Here is an 18342-nt window from a genome sequence, read left to right as displayed (position 1 = left end):
AGAGGGGAGGGAGAGAGAGAAATAGAGAAAGAGAGAGAGAGAGCAGAGAGAGAGAGAAGGAGAGAGAGAGGAGAGAGAGAGCAGGGGAGAGAGAGAGCAGGGGAGAGAGGGAGCGAGAGCGAAAGAGAGCGAAAGAGAGAGACATATACATACTGGTCATGACATTTAGTCTTGCTGAGCTGGTGCTCTGGTTCCCAACCCTGTGCCAAATTTGTTTATAGTCTCCTGAGTAACACTAGTGAGATCCCAGCCAGGATATTGGTTCCCATTCAGTTAGGGTGCAACCCATTGTTTTTGTACAGGTCACCCCTACATCAGAAGAAGTTGTAGTGATTTGAGAATCTGAAACCCAGCCCTCTGCACCAGTTCCTCGGCAGGGAAGGGCAAAGTTAGGGAGAGCAATAGACTCAATAGTTAAAGAAAAAGACAAGGGGCTCTTATGGGTGCATTTAAAAAAAAGACACCAGGATAATATGTGGCCTCCCAGATGCCAGGGTTGAGGGTGTCTAATAGCAAGGGGGAAGGTGAACAGCAAGGGGGAAGGTGTACATTGGCTCCAATGAGACAGGTAGAAAGGGCAAAAGAGATCCTGCGCAAGTAGTAAGGTAAGAGTAAAAAGTAGGATGTTGAAGGTGGTGACCTTTAGATTGCTCCCAGTGTAGTTGAGAGGAAGGTAGATTGCATGGCTGGTAAGAACAGACAGGAGCAAGATAATAGGCACAATAGACTGAAGTGTATTTTAATACAGTGGGTGAGGATGATGAACTTAGAGCATGATTCAGTATATGGAACTATGATGCTAGTTGAGAGAGGAACAGGAATGAATGATTAATGTTCCAGGGCTTAATTGTTTTAGAGAAGGAGGTAAAAAAGGTGGGGAGAAAGAGTTGCACTATTACTCAGGGACAATATCACAGCTTCACTCAGAATGGAGGGCTCATCTACTAAATCTGTATGTGTGAAACTCAAAGATAGAACTTGGCTTTGATAAGTGGAGCTACAATGGCATTTAATGGCAACTCCTTCAAGCTCATCTGCAGAGACAGCTTAATTTTTACCTTTGTCTGATGGTGACCCTGACCTAGAGATGTCCTTTGCAGTGGTGGGACCCATTCCTGGAGGTTCACAACCAGCCTCTTTTCAGTATCCCATTGGTGACGAGTATGAACCTGAACGTCAGCAGAGATCACCAACTGTACCGACAGTTACGAAATGATAGAATTCGAAGTAAGGGAGAGACAGAAAGAGGAAAGAATGAACTGAATAAGTATGGTGACAGAAAAGGCAGAAACGGGTGTGTGAGTGACAGTGAGAGACACACAATGAACAAAGCTAATGTAAAAATAACATGACGATGGCCTTAGTCAGGAGAGTTGATGAATTTGATAGTGCTAACGACAGCTGGGTTTTGTATAATTAAGAGAATTGAACTGTATTGTATTGCTACCGATATGGATGGGGTAAAGAAAGTCGCCACACTTCTTAGCTGAATGGGTGCTGGAATGTACAGTCTCTTACACAACTTAGTAACTCCTGAAAAGCCAGCAAGATGTTTGATGAAGTTGTTGCAATTTTGCAAAATCACGCGAGCCCAAAACTGCTAGTAAAAGCTGAGAGATTTAGATTACACAAAAAGAACCAGTCAAAGGATGAAAGCATTTCTGAATACATCGTAGAACTATGGAAAGTTTCCTAATATTGTGACTTTAGAGATGGACTTTCTGATACTTTAAGGGACAAACTTGTATGTGACATGCATAGTCAAAGCACTCAAGAGGCTACTGTCAGAAAGAGGCCTAACAGACAGGCATTGAGCATTGCAATATCATTGGAGACTGCAGCAAAGGATGCGGTGGAACTACAGAAAAAGTGTTTAGAATGTGAAAGCACAAAATATCCCTGAATGGTGCAAAAAGCCAAAAATTTTATCAATGGGGCAAATCCTCCCATAATGCAATTGACTGTTGGTACAAAGAAAAAGGTCACAGAAAGTATCAAAGACAAGTGCATATAGAGAGAGTTTACAAGTCAGACAAAAAGCACAATTAAAGAGAAAAATCCACACCGATTGAAAAGTTTCAAACCCCAAATTACACAAATGCATAAAGTGACTGAATGTGAAACTGAATCAGACAAGACAGAGTCTGATAAAGATAAGCTGTTATGCCTAGAACTATATAGCATTAATGAAGTAGATCACAAAATCATATGGATCACAACAGATGTTTCTGGTGTAAAACTGAAAATGAAGCTGGAAACAGGGTCAGTGTTGTCTATAATTTCGGATGCTGACTACAACAGATTGTTTTCTAAGCTACCATTAGAAAAGACCTTCGTGATGCTAAATACCAGACAGGCAAAAAAGTATCTCCCAAAAGGCAAACTGAAAGTGAGTGTGACATACGGAGGTAAAACATGGCATTTAGAGATTTGTGTTGAAAAGAGGAGGACCAGCACTGTCCAGATGTGAATGGTTGAGAAAATACCAACTAGACTGGCTCACAGTCAAAGCTCTTATTGTGACATCAACAGACAACTGCAGCCCAAATGGTAGCACTAACCAGAGACTGTCACAGCTGCTTAATGTGTTGGAGAAGGGGATTGGTAAACTCAAAGGCATGAAATCCAGAATTGAGCTGGATGAAACAGCAACACCAAGATTCCATGAAGTGCATCCAGTCCTTATGCACTATGTCCTAAAGTGGATACTGAACTTCAGAGCTTGGAGGCATCTGGCATCCTCTCCAAGGTTGAGTGGAATGATTGGGCCACACCTATTGTCTTGGTGACCAAGAAAGTGAAAGCCAGAGATGTTTGTATATGCGGGGACCTCAAGGTGAGCATTAACCCTGTGCTGTGTACCATACAGTATCTTCTGTGATGAATAGAAAATATTTTTCATCTTTGGCAGGCAGAGAGGGAGGTTTTCAAAGATTGACTTGTCATAAGCCTATTTACAAATAGAGATTGAAGAGTCAAGTAGGAAGTTCCTCACAATCAACACTCACAAGGGATTATTCCAGTATAATCGTCTCGACTTTGGTGTCACATCAGCTCCACAAATTGACAAAGAGCAATGAACCAAGTGCTCCAAGATATCCCGGGAACACAATGTTACCTTGATGACATCATCATGACTGGCAAGAATGATGAAGAGCACCTCCAGATCCTTGGTAAAGTCCTTACCAGGCTGAGTGAGTATGGTCTGTGTGCAAGGAGAGAGAAGTGTGAGCTTTCCATAAATGAAATCTCATATTGTGGACATGTTTTTGACAAGCATGGCTTACACAAATCACAAGAGAAGACTGGTAGGGTGTTGCAGGCACCCAAACCGAAAAATGTGTCACAACTTGGGTAATACGTGGACCTTGTAGACTACTACCACCACCAGTTTTTTTCCAGATCTTGCTAGAGTGCTGCACCCATTGAACACACTGTAGTAGACAGGCGCAAAGTGGGAGTGGTCAGAAAGTGAAAGAGCATTCAAGGAAACAAAGCGACTAATAACATCAGATGAGCTGCTCACCCATTATGACCCATCCTTGCCCATCAGACAGGCATGCGATGCAGCCCTTATGGCATTGGTGCCATTTTGTTACACATCATGAAAGATGGATCTGAATGTCCGATTGCATTAGCTTCAAGATCACTGACAAGTGCAGAATGCAACTACACACAGATTGACCGAGAGTCCCTTAGTCTAGCATGGGGAGTAAAGTAGTTCCGCCACTACTCTTATGGACAAAAGTTTACTCTAGTGACAGATCACCAGCCCCTTGTGTCCATTTTCAATCCCAGGAAGGGAACCCAGTGATGACCGCTACCCGATTGCAATGTTGGGCACAATTCCTAGGAGCCAGTCTTATGACATAGAGTTCAAGGGTATGAAACAACACAGCAATACTGACAGCTTGTCATGTCTTTCACTGTAGACAACTGAAGAAAAATCTTCATACTGTTCCACACGGCATTGGTAGACCAGCTGCCAGTAATGAATTCTGAAATTCAAACAAGGAATGACCCAACATTGTCAAAAGTCTATGACATCACACCATAGAAGGATGGCCAGCTCACGGTAATCCTGTGTTTGAGGAGTTCTCAGTGAGATGAGACCAACTGTCTGTGTGTCAAAGAACAATGATGCATGGATCTTGTGTTGTGGTTCCCTCTAAACTACGCACCAGAGTGTTAGAGAGTCTAAATGTGAAGGACACATGGATACAGTCAAGATGAAGAGTCTTGCCTGGAGCTACGTGTGGTGGCCAGAAATAGATAGAAAGATTGAAGACATGACCAAAAGCTGTTCAGAATGCCAAAAAGCTCAAAATGCACCACCACAGGCACCATTGCAAGCATGGGAGCGGCTGGTAACACCACAACAAAGAGTACACATCGACTTTGCCGCGCTACTCATTACCTCCACGTTTCTGATTGCTGTGGATGCTCTTTCAAAGTGGCTGGTGGTCATACCAATGAAGACAACCACATCAGAAAAGTCCATTTCCGCTCTATCTTCACCAGAGGTGGCTTACTAAACAAATTGTGAGTGACTATGGACCACAATACATGTCAGAAGAGTTCAGACTGTTCATGAAGAAAAATGACATCAGACATTTCAAGTCAGCTCCTCAACACCCAGCAACGCATGGGTGAGATGAAAGGTTTATCCAAACCTTCAAGAAGTTTATTAAAGCTATGGACAAGGAGGATGTTTCTCTACAGCATAAGATGGACAACTTCCTTGTGTATCAGAACTCCGTTCATGCAATGACAGCGCTGTTCATGAGCTGGAATTTGAGATCTCACATGGACCTCCTGAAACTAGATCTACAGAAGGAAGTACAGTATAAACAGTTCAGCCAGTTGCCAAATAAATCAGCAAGGAAGTTCGAGGTTGGACAGGAATCCTAGCAGATGTTGGATATCATACATGGAGACATCATGTGGACCAGATACTGGATGCTCAGCCAAAGAGCACACCTGAGTTGACTGCATCCAACAATACGGACTCCTTACAGTCACCAGACTTGCCTCTCAGTGATGATCATGTCACTAACAGCAATGTGACACCTGCAACAAAGAAATTTGTCTTTGACAAGACACCAGCTAAACCTGATGCCACATCACAGATCCTTAAAGAAACAGAGTGCCACCCAAAAGACTGAATCTTTAGTATAGTGATGTTATGGACCATTATTGTGAAAGCATGTTTATAGGGAATATGGATTATGAAAAGGGAAATTGAATGTTTTGTACATATACAGTTTTACATTAACCTAAAGGGGAAGGAAGTGTAATATATGGATCTTTCCATATTAGTGCAATGCACCCTTAGCACTAATTATTGACTGATAACTTACACATGCACATTGATTTGTTGCTCCGTCTGCAGAGTGAATATACCAGGTTACTTTTTCTGAGTGTGTGCCTTTATTTATTTGATACGTAGATGTATACACACACACAACACCGTGGACTGAAACATCGCGGGAGTAAATGGGACATCAGGAACAACATTTCGGCTGTCGGGGGAGAACTCAGGAAAGAACAGCAACCCGGCAGACTTTGTCATCGCAAATCAGCGAGTTGTTTTTTTATGCCTCCCCTCTCACCTGTCTGGACCTTTACTGGGGAGAGAAAGACCCTGTGGTATGTCGAGTTGCCAGGTGAATGATTAGTTTTTGTTGTACTGCAGATCATGGTCTCTCTCGGGCGCTTTGTTATTGCTTGCCTGGTGGGTGGTGGGTGCTGATGCTTTATTGCTGAAGTGAGTGGGGAGGGGAGGATCATTGCTTTGTTGCTGCTTGTGTGTGGGAGGGGGAAGTAGTGGGGGCTTCTGGGTTCTAACTTTTTATTGTCTCTCATTCTTTGGGGCACTCTTCTGTTTTCATGGATATCTGTGAAGAACAAGAATTTCAGAGGAATATGAATCTCTTATATCAATATAGATCAATATGTTCAAAGAGGAACCCAAGACCGTAAGACATTGGAAATTAGGCCATTTGGTCCTGTCAAGTCTGCTTCACCGTTCAATCTTGGCTGACTTTTCCCCCTCTCAATCCCTTCTCCAGTCTTCTCCCCATAACCTTGGAAACTCTTACTAATCAAGGACCTATCAAACACGCTTTAAATATTCCCAATGACTTGGCCTCCATCAATGTTCATGGCAATGAATTCCACAAATTCACTACCCTATAAACTAAATAAATTCCTCATCATTCCTATTCTAAAGGGATGTCCTTCTATTGAGGCTGTGCCCTCTGATGCTAGACACCCCACTACAGGAAACTTTCTCTCTGCACCCAATCTATCCAGCCCTTTCAATATTCAGTAGGTTTAAATGAGATTCCCTCCTCATTTTAGATGAAGGACTCAAAACTGTTCACAAATACTCCAAGTGTGGCCTAGAGGGTTCAGGCAAGTGATCGGAAAGGTTGGGATGGTAGGGGAAGATATTGTGGGTCACTGCAGCACACGATCATGGGGATTGGAGCAGATGACGCTGATGTTGGGGGCCATCAGCTTAGACAGATATTTGGGAACTTTTGAGTGATGGTGTTTGAGATTAGTGGGGCATCTGGTCAATGACCGGAAAGGGTTGTTGGACAAATGGTAGACTGGGATGTGTAATAATGTAAAGTTAAAGCACTGCGAGGAAGATGAGCCTCAAACCCTCCAGCAGCAGTGTGGTAAAGCCCTTTAGCTGACACCATGATAGTCCTCGGCCTCTGATTGAGATTTGCCTCTGAATTCTTGGGAGCTTGTCTACATAGTAAGGTTTTGTCACAAGGGTCTTTTATGCAGTTTGGTGTGACAGTGCAATACCCTACAACCTTTGTATGCTGGAGCACCGCAAACTCACTGTTGATGGTAATAATGTCAGCCATGATTTTCTGCTGGAATTGGCCCTCCAGATACCCTTGTGCTGTTCATTATCTACAATCCTCTGCACTTCTCCAGTGCTTGGCCACTTATCCAATTCCTTCACTTCATCAATGGCACTGCCTTCAGCTGCCTTGGTCCTGCACTAGGCCTTCCCCACGAATGAGCACATTTAGAAGGAGCGCTACTACAAGAAAGCAGCATCCGCCATCAAGAACTCCCACCATCCAGGCCATGCTCTCTTCTCACTACTAGGAGCCTTGTCCCACACCGCAACGGGGTTCAGGATCGGTTATTGCCATACAATCATCAGGCTCCTGAACCAGCATGGATAACTTCACTCACCTCCACTCTAAACTGATTCCACAACCTACAGGCTCACTTTCAAGAACTCTACAACTCATGTTCTCAGTATTTTGTATGTATGTATTTATTTGCACAATTTGTCTTCTTTTACACATTGGTTGTTTGTTGGTCTTTATGTAGTTTTCATAAATTCTATTGTATTTCTTTATTTTCCTATAAATGCCAGCAAGAAAATGAATTTTAAGATAGCATCTGGCAAAATATATGTACCTTAGTAATAAATTTACTTGGACTTTGATAATTCCAGGGTACACATCCTGAAACTTCACAGCACCTTTACCTCTTCCTCCTCTTTTAGGTCAGTTGTCAAGATTTCACTATTCGGCCAGAGAGTTGATTAACGTTTAATTATAATCCATTGCATGATCTTTTTAATAAAGTGCAGTCAGCACAGAAGCGAAGGCCCATTACCGAGTGTCAGTCGAGGTCAGAGAGAGGAAGGAAGTATATAGGCACAGTGCAATAGTAACCAGAAACATAGGATGTCAATGTGGGATCAATTACTACTCCTTTCAACAGAAATAAGATTAATCTGTGTAGGAAAGCACCTGGAAGTTAATGGGGTAAATTGGCAGAATTAAATAATTTATGGAATATCATGCTTCTGATTTTGTAGTTAAGGGATGGTCAAATATGGAAAGCGCCCAGTCAAAGTTGAATTCCCCAGGAGGATAGAAATAAATCCATTTTGTTATTTAATGTAGAGCTTTGTTTAGAGTTTGGAACGTTTTTGATCCCTCAGACAGTACTACTGAAGAAAAGTGATCTGGTCATTATTTCACAGCTCTCTTTGGTACTTTACTGGGTGGAAATTCATCTGGTGGAACGGCTGGATCTCAGTGAGATTTGAGGCTTTGCCCGTCTCATTAGGACTTGAGTTTTGAGTCCATGATACAGGATGTGAGCCTTGAGATTTGAACAGTTTTGCTTAGCTCCTGCACCTTTGTACTTACATATTTCAATTTAATGAATGCTGTGTCAATAAAAGATTAATAAGACTTTTGAAGTACCATTTGACAAGATAAATTAATTTATATTTATTTCAACAATGTTACTTTGCTTTATTAAACACTTGCTGAGGTAACCAAGCTGAATGGGGAATTGCTTTTGGAATTAAAGTGAGAATAAGGTTCAATAGAAGATGGGAAATATTTTTAGTGATTCATTGGATATTTGAAGGCTGTGGAAGACCCCAGTGTTCATCAACAGCATACGAGGATGATGATAAACCTGACACTAAATCAGTTAGAACTGGTGTCATATTTGGTTTGGTTGGTAGCGACTGGGTTATGCTTATGGAAAATAGCCACTAAAATCTAGGTTAATACTCCAGATGCTAAAACAAACCTCTGTCAGTGCTGTCTAGAGCATGTGGAAGATGTAGTAAGACTAGAGTAAAGGTTTATTCATTTTCGTAGATGCTGCCTGACCTACTGAGTCCAGCATTGTGTATGTGTTGCTCTGGATTTCCAGCATCTGCGGAATCTCTTGTGCTTATACTGGAGTAAAAGTGATGTCCTGATCAGGATATATCAAATAAAATCCCTCAGAAAAGGAAACAGAGCCTGGGGAGTACCTCGTTGCTGTTTGTGGGAGCATACAGTGCCTAACATGATTGTTACGTTGGCTTCATCAGCTGCAAAGCACTTTGGGAAATCCAGATGCAAGTTCATTCATTGTGTACTCTTGTTAGTTTGTTAACAACTTTGCTAAGAGGCGGCACACCAAACAATCTAGCAATACCTTTGACATAATTGGTCTTACTTTTTAAGATCGATATCCAGTTCTTGCCATTACAGATAAAGAAGCCTTTGTTGAAGACATCAAACCAGAGGTGGCTGACTTCAGTCTCAGTGCATGGAGGATGGTTTCCTACCATCACCTTCACTTCTGTTTCTGAATCCAACATAAAGAAGATTAACAATATTAGAAGTAGCAGAAACAAGCTGTCAAAAGAGTTCTGATGAATCTTCTTCCAGTGGTAACACTGCTCTGTTTTGTTCTCTGCAGCTGCTGCCTGACCGGCTGAGTATTTCCAAATTTTCTCTTACTACATCAAAATGGAGATTTTACACAATGGCAAGTCCAAATGAACATGCTCCCCCATCAAGCTTCCAAAAGATTTGCAGTGTACAGTAGTTTTAATACAATAAAGTGTCTTAAAGTACTTCCCTGGGATGCTATCTGACAAAATACAACATTGAACGACATTAGGAGGGACTGGGATGGGTGAAGAGATAGAGAAGTAAAAAAGTTTTAAATCATTATTTTGTTATGGTACAATTATAATACTTAGGAGATATTTGGTTAGGTACATGGACAAGAAAGGTTCAGAGGGAGATGATAAATAGGATTAACGTAGATAGACAAGTTGGTGAAGGGCCCATTTCAATGCAAGATGACTATATGATTCTGTGAATTTCTTATTTATATCAACAGTAATGGGGATTGGTTCAAAGTTCAACATTCAAAGTAAATGTTATTATCAAAGTACATATATGTCATAATATACAACTCTGAGGTTAACTTTCCTGTGGGCATCCTCAGCAAATCTATAGTAACTACAACAGGATCAATGAAAGATCATCTAGTGTGTAGATGAACAAACTGTTCAAATGCAAATATAAATAAATAGCAATAAATAACAAAAACATGAGATAAAAAGATAAAGAGTCCTTAAAGTGAGATCATTGGTTGAGGGAACATCTCAATGGATGGGTAAATGAGTGTAACTATCCCCTTTGTTCAACAGCCTGATGGTTGTGGGGTTCTAACTGTTCTTGAACCTAGTAAGGTCACATTTATCAGTCTTCACTAATAGATAAGTAAATGTTGGGCCACGTTCTAGAACCAGGCAGCACCATGAGCACAGCTATTAGAGCAGCTACCTCACTGGTCCACCAACCTGGGTTTGATCCTGGTGGATCATGGAGTGAAAAAGAGTGGTGGGAGATTGTCGACGGACAGCTCCCAGTTACCCATGATGAGATATCGTGAGGTCCAGAGTCGATATCAAGCAGCCCTGTATGTACATCATTGAGTCGGCGTCATCTTCTGTATCTACCCAACAGGATAATGCAATCGATAGGAATAGGTGTCTGGGATAGGTGTGATTTTGTTGTGCCGTTGCAAGGCTTGAAACGTTGGCACAACCCCAGTAGAGAAGGATTTTGCATGATCACTGGCTGGGTGTGTGTTTGTCAAATCCCACACCACCCCTTAAAAGTCCATCTGGTTAACACAGTTCTCATAACAATTTGCATAGCTGATCGGTTATTCAGTGAAAAGTCAACCACATTGCCGCAGGTCATGTAGTCAGAGTGGGTAGGGCTACAGAATCTCTATACCAAAGGGTAACTGTGGACCTTCAATCTGACCGCTTTATAGTCACTGCTACTAGTACATTCACTAGTATATTCATTTCAGATTTACTCAATGAATTTAATTCAGATTTAAAACATTGGTGGTGGGATACGAACTCCCCAATCCAGTGATTAGTTTGTGTTTCTGGATTGCTGTTCCAGTAACACTGTGCTCGGCTGTTCCCAGGGGAAGTGACTCACCTTGGCGTGTAACAGCACAGGCAGCCCCCTCCCTTCACTTCCATGCCCCAGGTGGCTTCTGGCTCATGCAGTGAAACTTGGCCAGTGAGCTCCCGCTGACGCATACTTCGTGTCATGGTATTGCTTTCACAACGTGCCTGCTTCGCCCATGTGTGTGAACTGAAGACCAGACCTTATCCTGCTCTAGGCCTGCAGAACAGGATGGGGGGGGGGGTCTCTAGAATGGGTAGTTGGAACTGCCCAACACATTACTGGTACCAGCCTACCCAGCATCAGGGACGTATATAGAAAGGTGTTGGGAGAAGGTCAGCAATACCATCCACCTTGCTCAAGGACTGGGGTGAGGCTACGCAGCATCCACTCCAGGACTGTCAGACTCAAAAACAGCTACTTTCCCCAAGCAGTAAGACTGATCAACACCTCCACCCATTAAACAACCCCTCCACACTTCCTGCCACCACTACGTCATCATTTCCTGTCAGAGTAACATTATGTACAGATACTCCTGTATCTCGAATCACTTTATGCACATAACATCAGATCATATACAAGCTAGTCTTATGTATTTATATTTATTGTTTTTTTTGTGTTCTTTATGGTGGTGTTTTTTATGCTGCATTGGATCTAGAAAACAATAATTTCACCTCCTGTGTACTGACAAATGACAAAAAATATTGAATCTTGAGCAGGGAGAAACTTCAGAAAGGGTGCCCTTCCTGAAATATCAGTGATCTGTGATTGTTCTTCGCTGGCATCAGATTGGAAAACCACCCTTTGAACGCCACTCTCTTCTTGCTGCCTGGCTTATGTTCTTATGTAAAAATACCAGGAGAGCACGTCCCTTTGGAGCGTTCCCCTCCAAAATTACAGTGCTGGCACTACACACTGATTGGTATCGTACAGCACACTTCCACCGGGCAATCACTGCACTCTCGACAATTTGCCCAGTGAATGAGCCAGCAACCTCAGGTGCCATGTTGGGAAGCAACAGCTTTCATTGTGTTCCAAATCAGGAATGATCAAATAATCATTTGATCATCTATTCCTAAGCAGTCAATGTTTTGGGCTGAGACCATTCATATAGTCTCACGAAGGGTCTCAGGGTCCTGATGGAGGGTGTCGGGCTGAAACGTCAATTGTTTATTCCTCTCCATAGATGCTGTCTGACCTGCCAAGTTCCTCCAGCATTGTGTGTGTTAGGTGGGGTAATTAAGCAGTTCAGATGAAGAGTTTAGACCTGAAACATCTCTCCACAGATCTGCCTGGCCTGATAAACTCCTCCAGCTTTGTGTGTTGCTCCAGATTCCTGTATCTGCAGATTCTTGCCTCAGTTAAAACCAGTGATGATCAATTAGCCAGAACTGAGGAATGCAAGAGTTGCTTGGCTAGAGGATGACACAGAGAGGGAGGGGCAGAGCCACAGACATTTGACCTATATATAGTCTAGAGTGAGGGAGTGCCTCATTGCTACCTGGGTGGAAAACACCATCATCAGAAAGATCTGACTCACATACTTTGCGATATTAGAGGAGCAGTACCGACAGAGATAATAACTTGGGACTTGCCCAGAGTATTCTGTTCACATGCTCCCTATGGGAAATATAAATAGCAAAATCTAAGAAAGGAACTTGATCAGAATTAAGATTACAATTGCAAAGAAAGCTTTTGTCGTCCAAAATGTTGTGGTAGATCCACCCAATATTATTATGGGAGACATCCCTGATGTGCAGCTATAGTTTCTGTGTTGTAATGTAACGGGTAGCAGAGATTTGTGAAGGGTACGTGAAGTGGATGAGCAGACCTGTGGCAAATAGGTCACCGAATCTGGCTCAAGTTAAACAGATCAAAGTGCTTTCTAATTGTCATGGGGCCGAGAATAAAGTTAAAGTTTCGCCAAACACAGGGAATGGACAGACTCGTTCATTGGCCATAACTCCACCACTTGTACCATCTATAGGATGACCTGCAGTTTGACTCCTTAGACTGCAGCTCCCAGCTAGAAAAACAAGGCATGAAAAGCTTGGAGACACCTCCAGTTGGCAGCCACTCCCACAGGACACACACCATCCTGATTTGGAGATACGTCACCATCACTGAGCCAGCGTCCTGGAACTCTCTCCCTAACACCACTGAGGGTACACCCGCACCTCAAGGACTTGGCAGTTCAACAAGACACCGCCTTCTCAAAAACAATTAGAGATGCACAATTAAGTTCTGGCTCAGCCCGCAAAGCCAAAATCCCTTGAGTGAACTAAATAAAAGTAGGCTGGAAGAAAAAGTAGTGGTAGTCATGGTAACAGCTGTACAAAGCTCTGGTTAGATGCCATCCACAGGCAGCCCTGGCAATGCAGCATTTGTTGCCCATCAGTAATCATCCCTGAAAAGGTGGTGGTCTTCTGACTTCTTGAGAAGCTACAGTCCTTCGGATGAAGTGCTGTTGGAGAGGGAGTTCTGAGATTCGAACCCAGTGAGAATGAAGTACGGGCAAGATGGAGTGCAATTTGAAGTGAATCTATAGGTGGTGCTGTGCATTGTATCCGCTTCACCTTTTGTCAAGGTGGTAGATGTCGGAGGTTTGGGAGGTGCAGTCAGAGTCGTCTGGATGAGCAGGTCGTATACGTAGCGAGCCGCCCCGTGGTGCCGGAGGAGCAAATACGAATCACGTGGACTGCCCTCTCCCAGTGCTGTCACGCTTACCGCCAGCTGACGGAGCTACACGCATGCAGGCAGGTGAAAAATATTCCAGCATGCTCCCGGCTTGTACCTTGTAGATGGTGGAAAGGCTTCAGTGTTTTTGGTACCAAAACCCTTACTGTGGGATCCCCAGATTCTAACAGACACTCGTCACCATTGTCTTAGCTTTTGGTCAGCAGTGATTCCTAGGATGTTGACGACAGGGAACTCTGCAATGGGAATGCCATTGACTGACACGGGGGGGCTTTGGGATTCCCTCTGGCTACTCACCCCGATGGTGTTGCTGGAGACTTCAATCATGCCAGCTTAAAAACAGTCCTGCCAAGGTTCTACTAGCATGTCAACTTTGCAACCATGGAGAATATATTAGACTGGTTACACAAATGTTCGTGGAGCCTCCCACCCTCATCTCAGATACTCAGACCACGTATCCATTCTGCTAATCCCTGCATACAGATCACTGGCTATACCAGGGTTCAAACTAGTTTAGAAGGAGATTGGGACCTGGCCAGAAAGTGCCACCTCAGAGTGGCAGGACTGCTTTGAAAGCACGGACTGGAGCATATTCAGGGAGATGGGTATCTATGATCATTGATGAGTATGTGGGATCGGTGACCGGCTACGTAAGAAAGTTCATTGAGGACATTACTATGATTAAATACTACTATGCCAGGGCAAACCAGAAACTCTAGCTGACTGCCGAGGTTTGGGCACTGCTCAGGGATTAGACGCTGCCTTCAGATTGGGGGACAGGATGAGTGCAAGGTCAGCAAGAGCCGAGCTCTCCTCTGCCTTCAGGAAGGCAAAGCACGAGTACGCACAGAGAAGCCACAGACACCTTTGTGACACAACTGTAACCATAACTTTGTAACCATAACTGATTACGACTTCCCTACATGTCAACCACCGCAACTCCTCCCTTCCTGAAAGGCCAATGCCTTCTATGCATGATTTGATGCATTGAAAGAAAAGCCCCCCATCTACCTGTTCCCTCAGGAATAGGCAACCTGTCTGGCCGGGATCCCACAAAGCTGTGGGATTGGACGACAGAGTAGCTAGGCAGGCGCTGAGGAACTCCCTCCATGCTGTCCTTGGTGCGTTTCAACACCGCTCTCTGCAACTGGATCTTGGACTTCTTGACAGAAAGATCCCAGTCAATCCAAGTTGGCAGCAACATCTCAAGCTCCATCACGCTGAGCACTGTTGCCCCTAGGGCTGTATGCTCAGCCCGCTGTTGTTCACACTACTGACTCACAATTGCACTGCCAAATCCAGCTCAACTAGCACCATCAAGTTCAAAGATTCAAAAATTCAAAGTACATCAAAGTATGTATACAGTATACAACCCGAGATTCGTCCTCCCACAGGTAACCATGAAACACCATGTAACCCATACAAAGAAAACTTTAAACAGCCAACACGCGAATAAAGAACAAATCATGCAAATGGAAAAACCCAAGTGAATAACACCCAGAATATTAAACATCAAAATGCAGAGTCCTTGAAATGGTCTGGGAGTGTTAACTGTAGCTGGGTTAGGTTCAGCGCTGTCACCTGTCGACTTCAAGCTGCAGAGCCAATCTGCACCGAAGGGCCCCTGATCGAAACACGCAAAATGCCATAAAAAGAGTAACCAGACACCAGAAAGACGTGTAACATGAACTTGCAGAGTCCTCCAAAAATGAACCCACATCAATCTCACCTTGTGGTGTGAGGAAGACTCCCGCATCTTCCTCTGGCAGCATCAACTGAGAGGGAGAGGGAGAGCAGGCAAACGCATGCAGATGGCCCTGCTCGCCTTCTGCTCTCATCCTCGATTTCAACCTTGCTCACCCTTTACTCAGTGAGGAGTAATAGAGCCAATCATGGGTTCAGGTTCAGCCTTTAGGCCACATGCTCCACTCTCAATCTTGCCAAATTCCCTTGGAGATAGCAAAAGCACCAGATCACTCAAAAACACAGATTGAAATTAGGCTCCAATCACATGCAGTTTAAAAGAAGTCCTTTTGTGAACTGACTGCAGGACATTGCCATTGGTCTCATTGGTTGCTGGCACCATCCTGTCTATTGGTCGCTAATGATACTACTGTTCTTAGCCTCATCAGCAATAATGATAAATTGGCATTCAGAGAGGAGGTAGAAAAGTTTATCAAATGGTGTGGGAACAACACCCTGAGTGTCAACATAGTCAAATCAAAAGAAATGATGGTGGACTTCTGAAAAGACATGAGTCAGCCACTCTCCATTGCACATCAGTAGCTTTGCCGTGGAGAGAGTAAAGAGCACAAAGTTCCTTGGTCTGCACATAACGGGCGTTCCAACCTGGACCCACAACACCTCCTCACTAGTCAAGGCGGCACAGCAGTGTCTGCGCTTTCTGAGCAGATTCAGGCATGCAAGGCTCTCCATTGCCATTCGAACAACTTTCTACAGGAGCACCGTTGAGTGTCTTGTCCGGCTGCATCATTGTGTGGTACAGAAACTGCAAGGCATTGGACCGCTATACCCTACAGAGGACGGTGAAAACCCCTGAAGGGATCATGGGGGTCTCCCACCCTACTTCTGACATTTACCGGGAGCGTTGCAGACAAAGGGCCCAAAGCATTGTTGAGGATCCCAGTCACCCGTCCCACAATTTCTGTGACCCACTACCGTCACAGAGGAGTTACAGGAGCATCAGGACCAGGACTGCCAGACTGGGCAACAATTTCTTCCCTCTGGCTGCGAGACTAATGAATACCTGCCACCGTTGAAAGCTCAGCACAAGGACAGCGTGTTGTTTACTGTTTACCTGTGCTGTGAACTACATATATTTTACTTATATTTTATTAACTTACTTATGGTAGTAATTTGGTTGATGTGCTATGTGTAATTTTTGTTTTGTGGATGTACCATGGTCCGCAGGAACGTTGTTTCATTTGATTGTATACATGTACAATAAACTTCAACTTGAACTCTTGTTGGAGATGCTCATCTCCAGGCTCAGCAGTGATATTAATAGTACTTGCCATTTATCAGCCTACATCTGAATGTTGCCCATGTCCTCCTGTGTACAGGCACAGACACAAGGAGTTCAAGGAATACAACTGGATCTGAGCATTGCTCAGCCATCAGTGAACATCCTGTGGTAAACTATGTATACCTGTCTGGACATGCCCCTCTGCTGACTGCTTCTGTGGCTCCTCCCACAGACCCCTGGATAAAGGCTATAGGGGCACTGCTCCTCCCTCAGTCTTCGACGTGTCATGCTCCCTTTTTGCTGTTAATAAAAGCCTATCATTCACTTCCAGTCTCCTAGAGTTATTGATGGTGCATCACATCCCTAATTCTGACCTTATGATGGAAGGCAGGCCACTGATGAAGCAGCTGAAGATGGCTGTACCTAGGACACTGCCCTGGGAGACTTCAATGATGTTCTGGGGGTGGGATGATTGACTTCCAAATCCTCGAACACCTTTCTCTGTGTGAAGGCTGACTCCAATTACACGAGTGCTTTTCTCTCGGTGACCACACTTGCTTACTCTCATGTCACCACTGAAGTTCAACTCTTTGTTCATATCAGACCCGGAGCCTGGGAAAATCCCAGCCCGGTGACTCAGACTATGCGGTGCGTAGTCATACTCGTGATGGTGCCATACGTGACTCAGCTGGGGGCTGAAAGCAGACTGACTGGGCTGTAATGGACCAGATGGGACAGACCGTACGTTCGTACCTGTGCAACCTTCCACGCTGTCAGCCGGTTGTCACTGTTGCAACAGGGCTCGAGGCCGAGGCCTCCAGCGGCTCAGCAGGGACGACGTCCAGCCCCAGGCCCTTTACTGTGTCCAGTGTGGTCAGCTGCATTCCATATTAAAGATTCAAGATGCAAGTTTATTTGTCGAGTGGACGTTGAAACACACAGTGGAACGTGCCATTTGAATTAACAGCCCTCACACCTGAGGGTGGGCTGGGGGCAGCCCACAAGTGTCACCATGCATTCCAGTTCCAACATAGCATGTCCACGATGCGCGGCAGAACCACACAGAGCACAACAAGCAACACCACAACTCAGAACGCAACTAGCAATGAAAGAAACAGCAGTAAAACAGGCCAACATTCCTCCCTGCCAGCCACAGACATCCTGTGGAATGAAGTGAACTGGCTGAAGGCTGTCCTGTGTCATGCTGAGGATCTCAGGATAGACTGTTTCTTCAGTGCTTCTGTCCGAACGTGGTTTCAAATGTTTATCTGTCTTTAGCACTTACATGCCGGGCCCCACCGCGATTGTGGATGTGCCTGGAGCCTCCTTCTCCTACCTTCAGCTGATTAATTGCCCACCACCTTTTGTGAGCCGGCAGGATCAGACCTGAGATCTACCTGCTCCAGTGGTAGTGAGATTATCTAGCTCTGTTGCGTGTCACCATGCACGTCATCCGACACTGCAGCTTCTCTGGGAGGGCACCTTGTCGTCTTTGAGGCTGTCCCCACGTGTTTTCTTTGGTCCCTCACTGAACCAGGGTTGACCCCCTAGTGTGTCAGTATACAGAACAGCAAACGCAGAATATAAAACAGTAGAGCATAGGTATAGGCCCTTCGACCCCAAAGTCTATGCTGAATTAAACTAAATCCCTTCAGTCTGACGTGATCCATATCCCTCCATTCCCTGCAACGTTCGTGTTTCTATCTATCAGCCACTAACTGGTTTCGTACCCGTTTCCACCACTACCCCGACAGTCCATTCCGGGAACCCACCACTTTCTGAGTAAAACCTTGCCCACACATCCCCTTTAAACATCCTCCCCTCCTCTCTGCTGAACTGCATCTCCCTGACATTTCAACCCTGGGGAAAAAAATTACT

General features: G+C 44.3%; 1 protein-coding gene across 1 annotated transcript in view; it reads right to left on the bottom strand.

The window, feature by feature from the left end:
* LOC140727244 (thrombospondin-type laminin G domain and EAR repeat-containing protein-like) overlaps window positions 1–18342 on the bottom strand; it is an 87267-nt gene that overhangs the window by 31602 nt on the left and 37323 nt on the right. The window contains exon 6 of the mRNA XM_073044508.1: window positions 8992–9144. Coding sequence (XP_072900609.1) covers window positions 8992–9144 — 153 coding nt within the window. The remainder of the gene's footprint in view (window positions 1–8991; window positions 9145–18342) is intronic.

The sequence above is a fragment of the Hemitrygon akajei genome, chromosome 5 (assembly GCF_048418815.1).
Source record: "Hemitrygon akajei chromosome 5, sHemAka1.3, whole genome shotgun sequence".
Taxonomy (NCBI): Eukaryota; Metazoa; Chordata; class Chondrichthyes; order Myliobatiformes; family Dasyatidae; genus Hemitrygon; species Hemitrygon akajei.
This window is presented reverse-complemented; position numbering and strand designations above follow the sequence as displayed.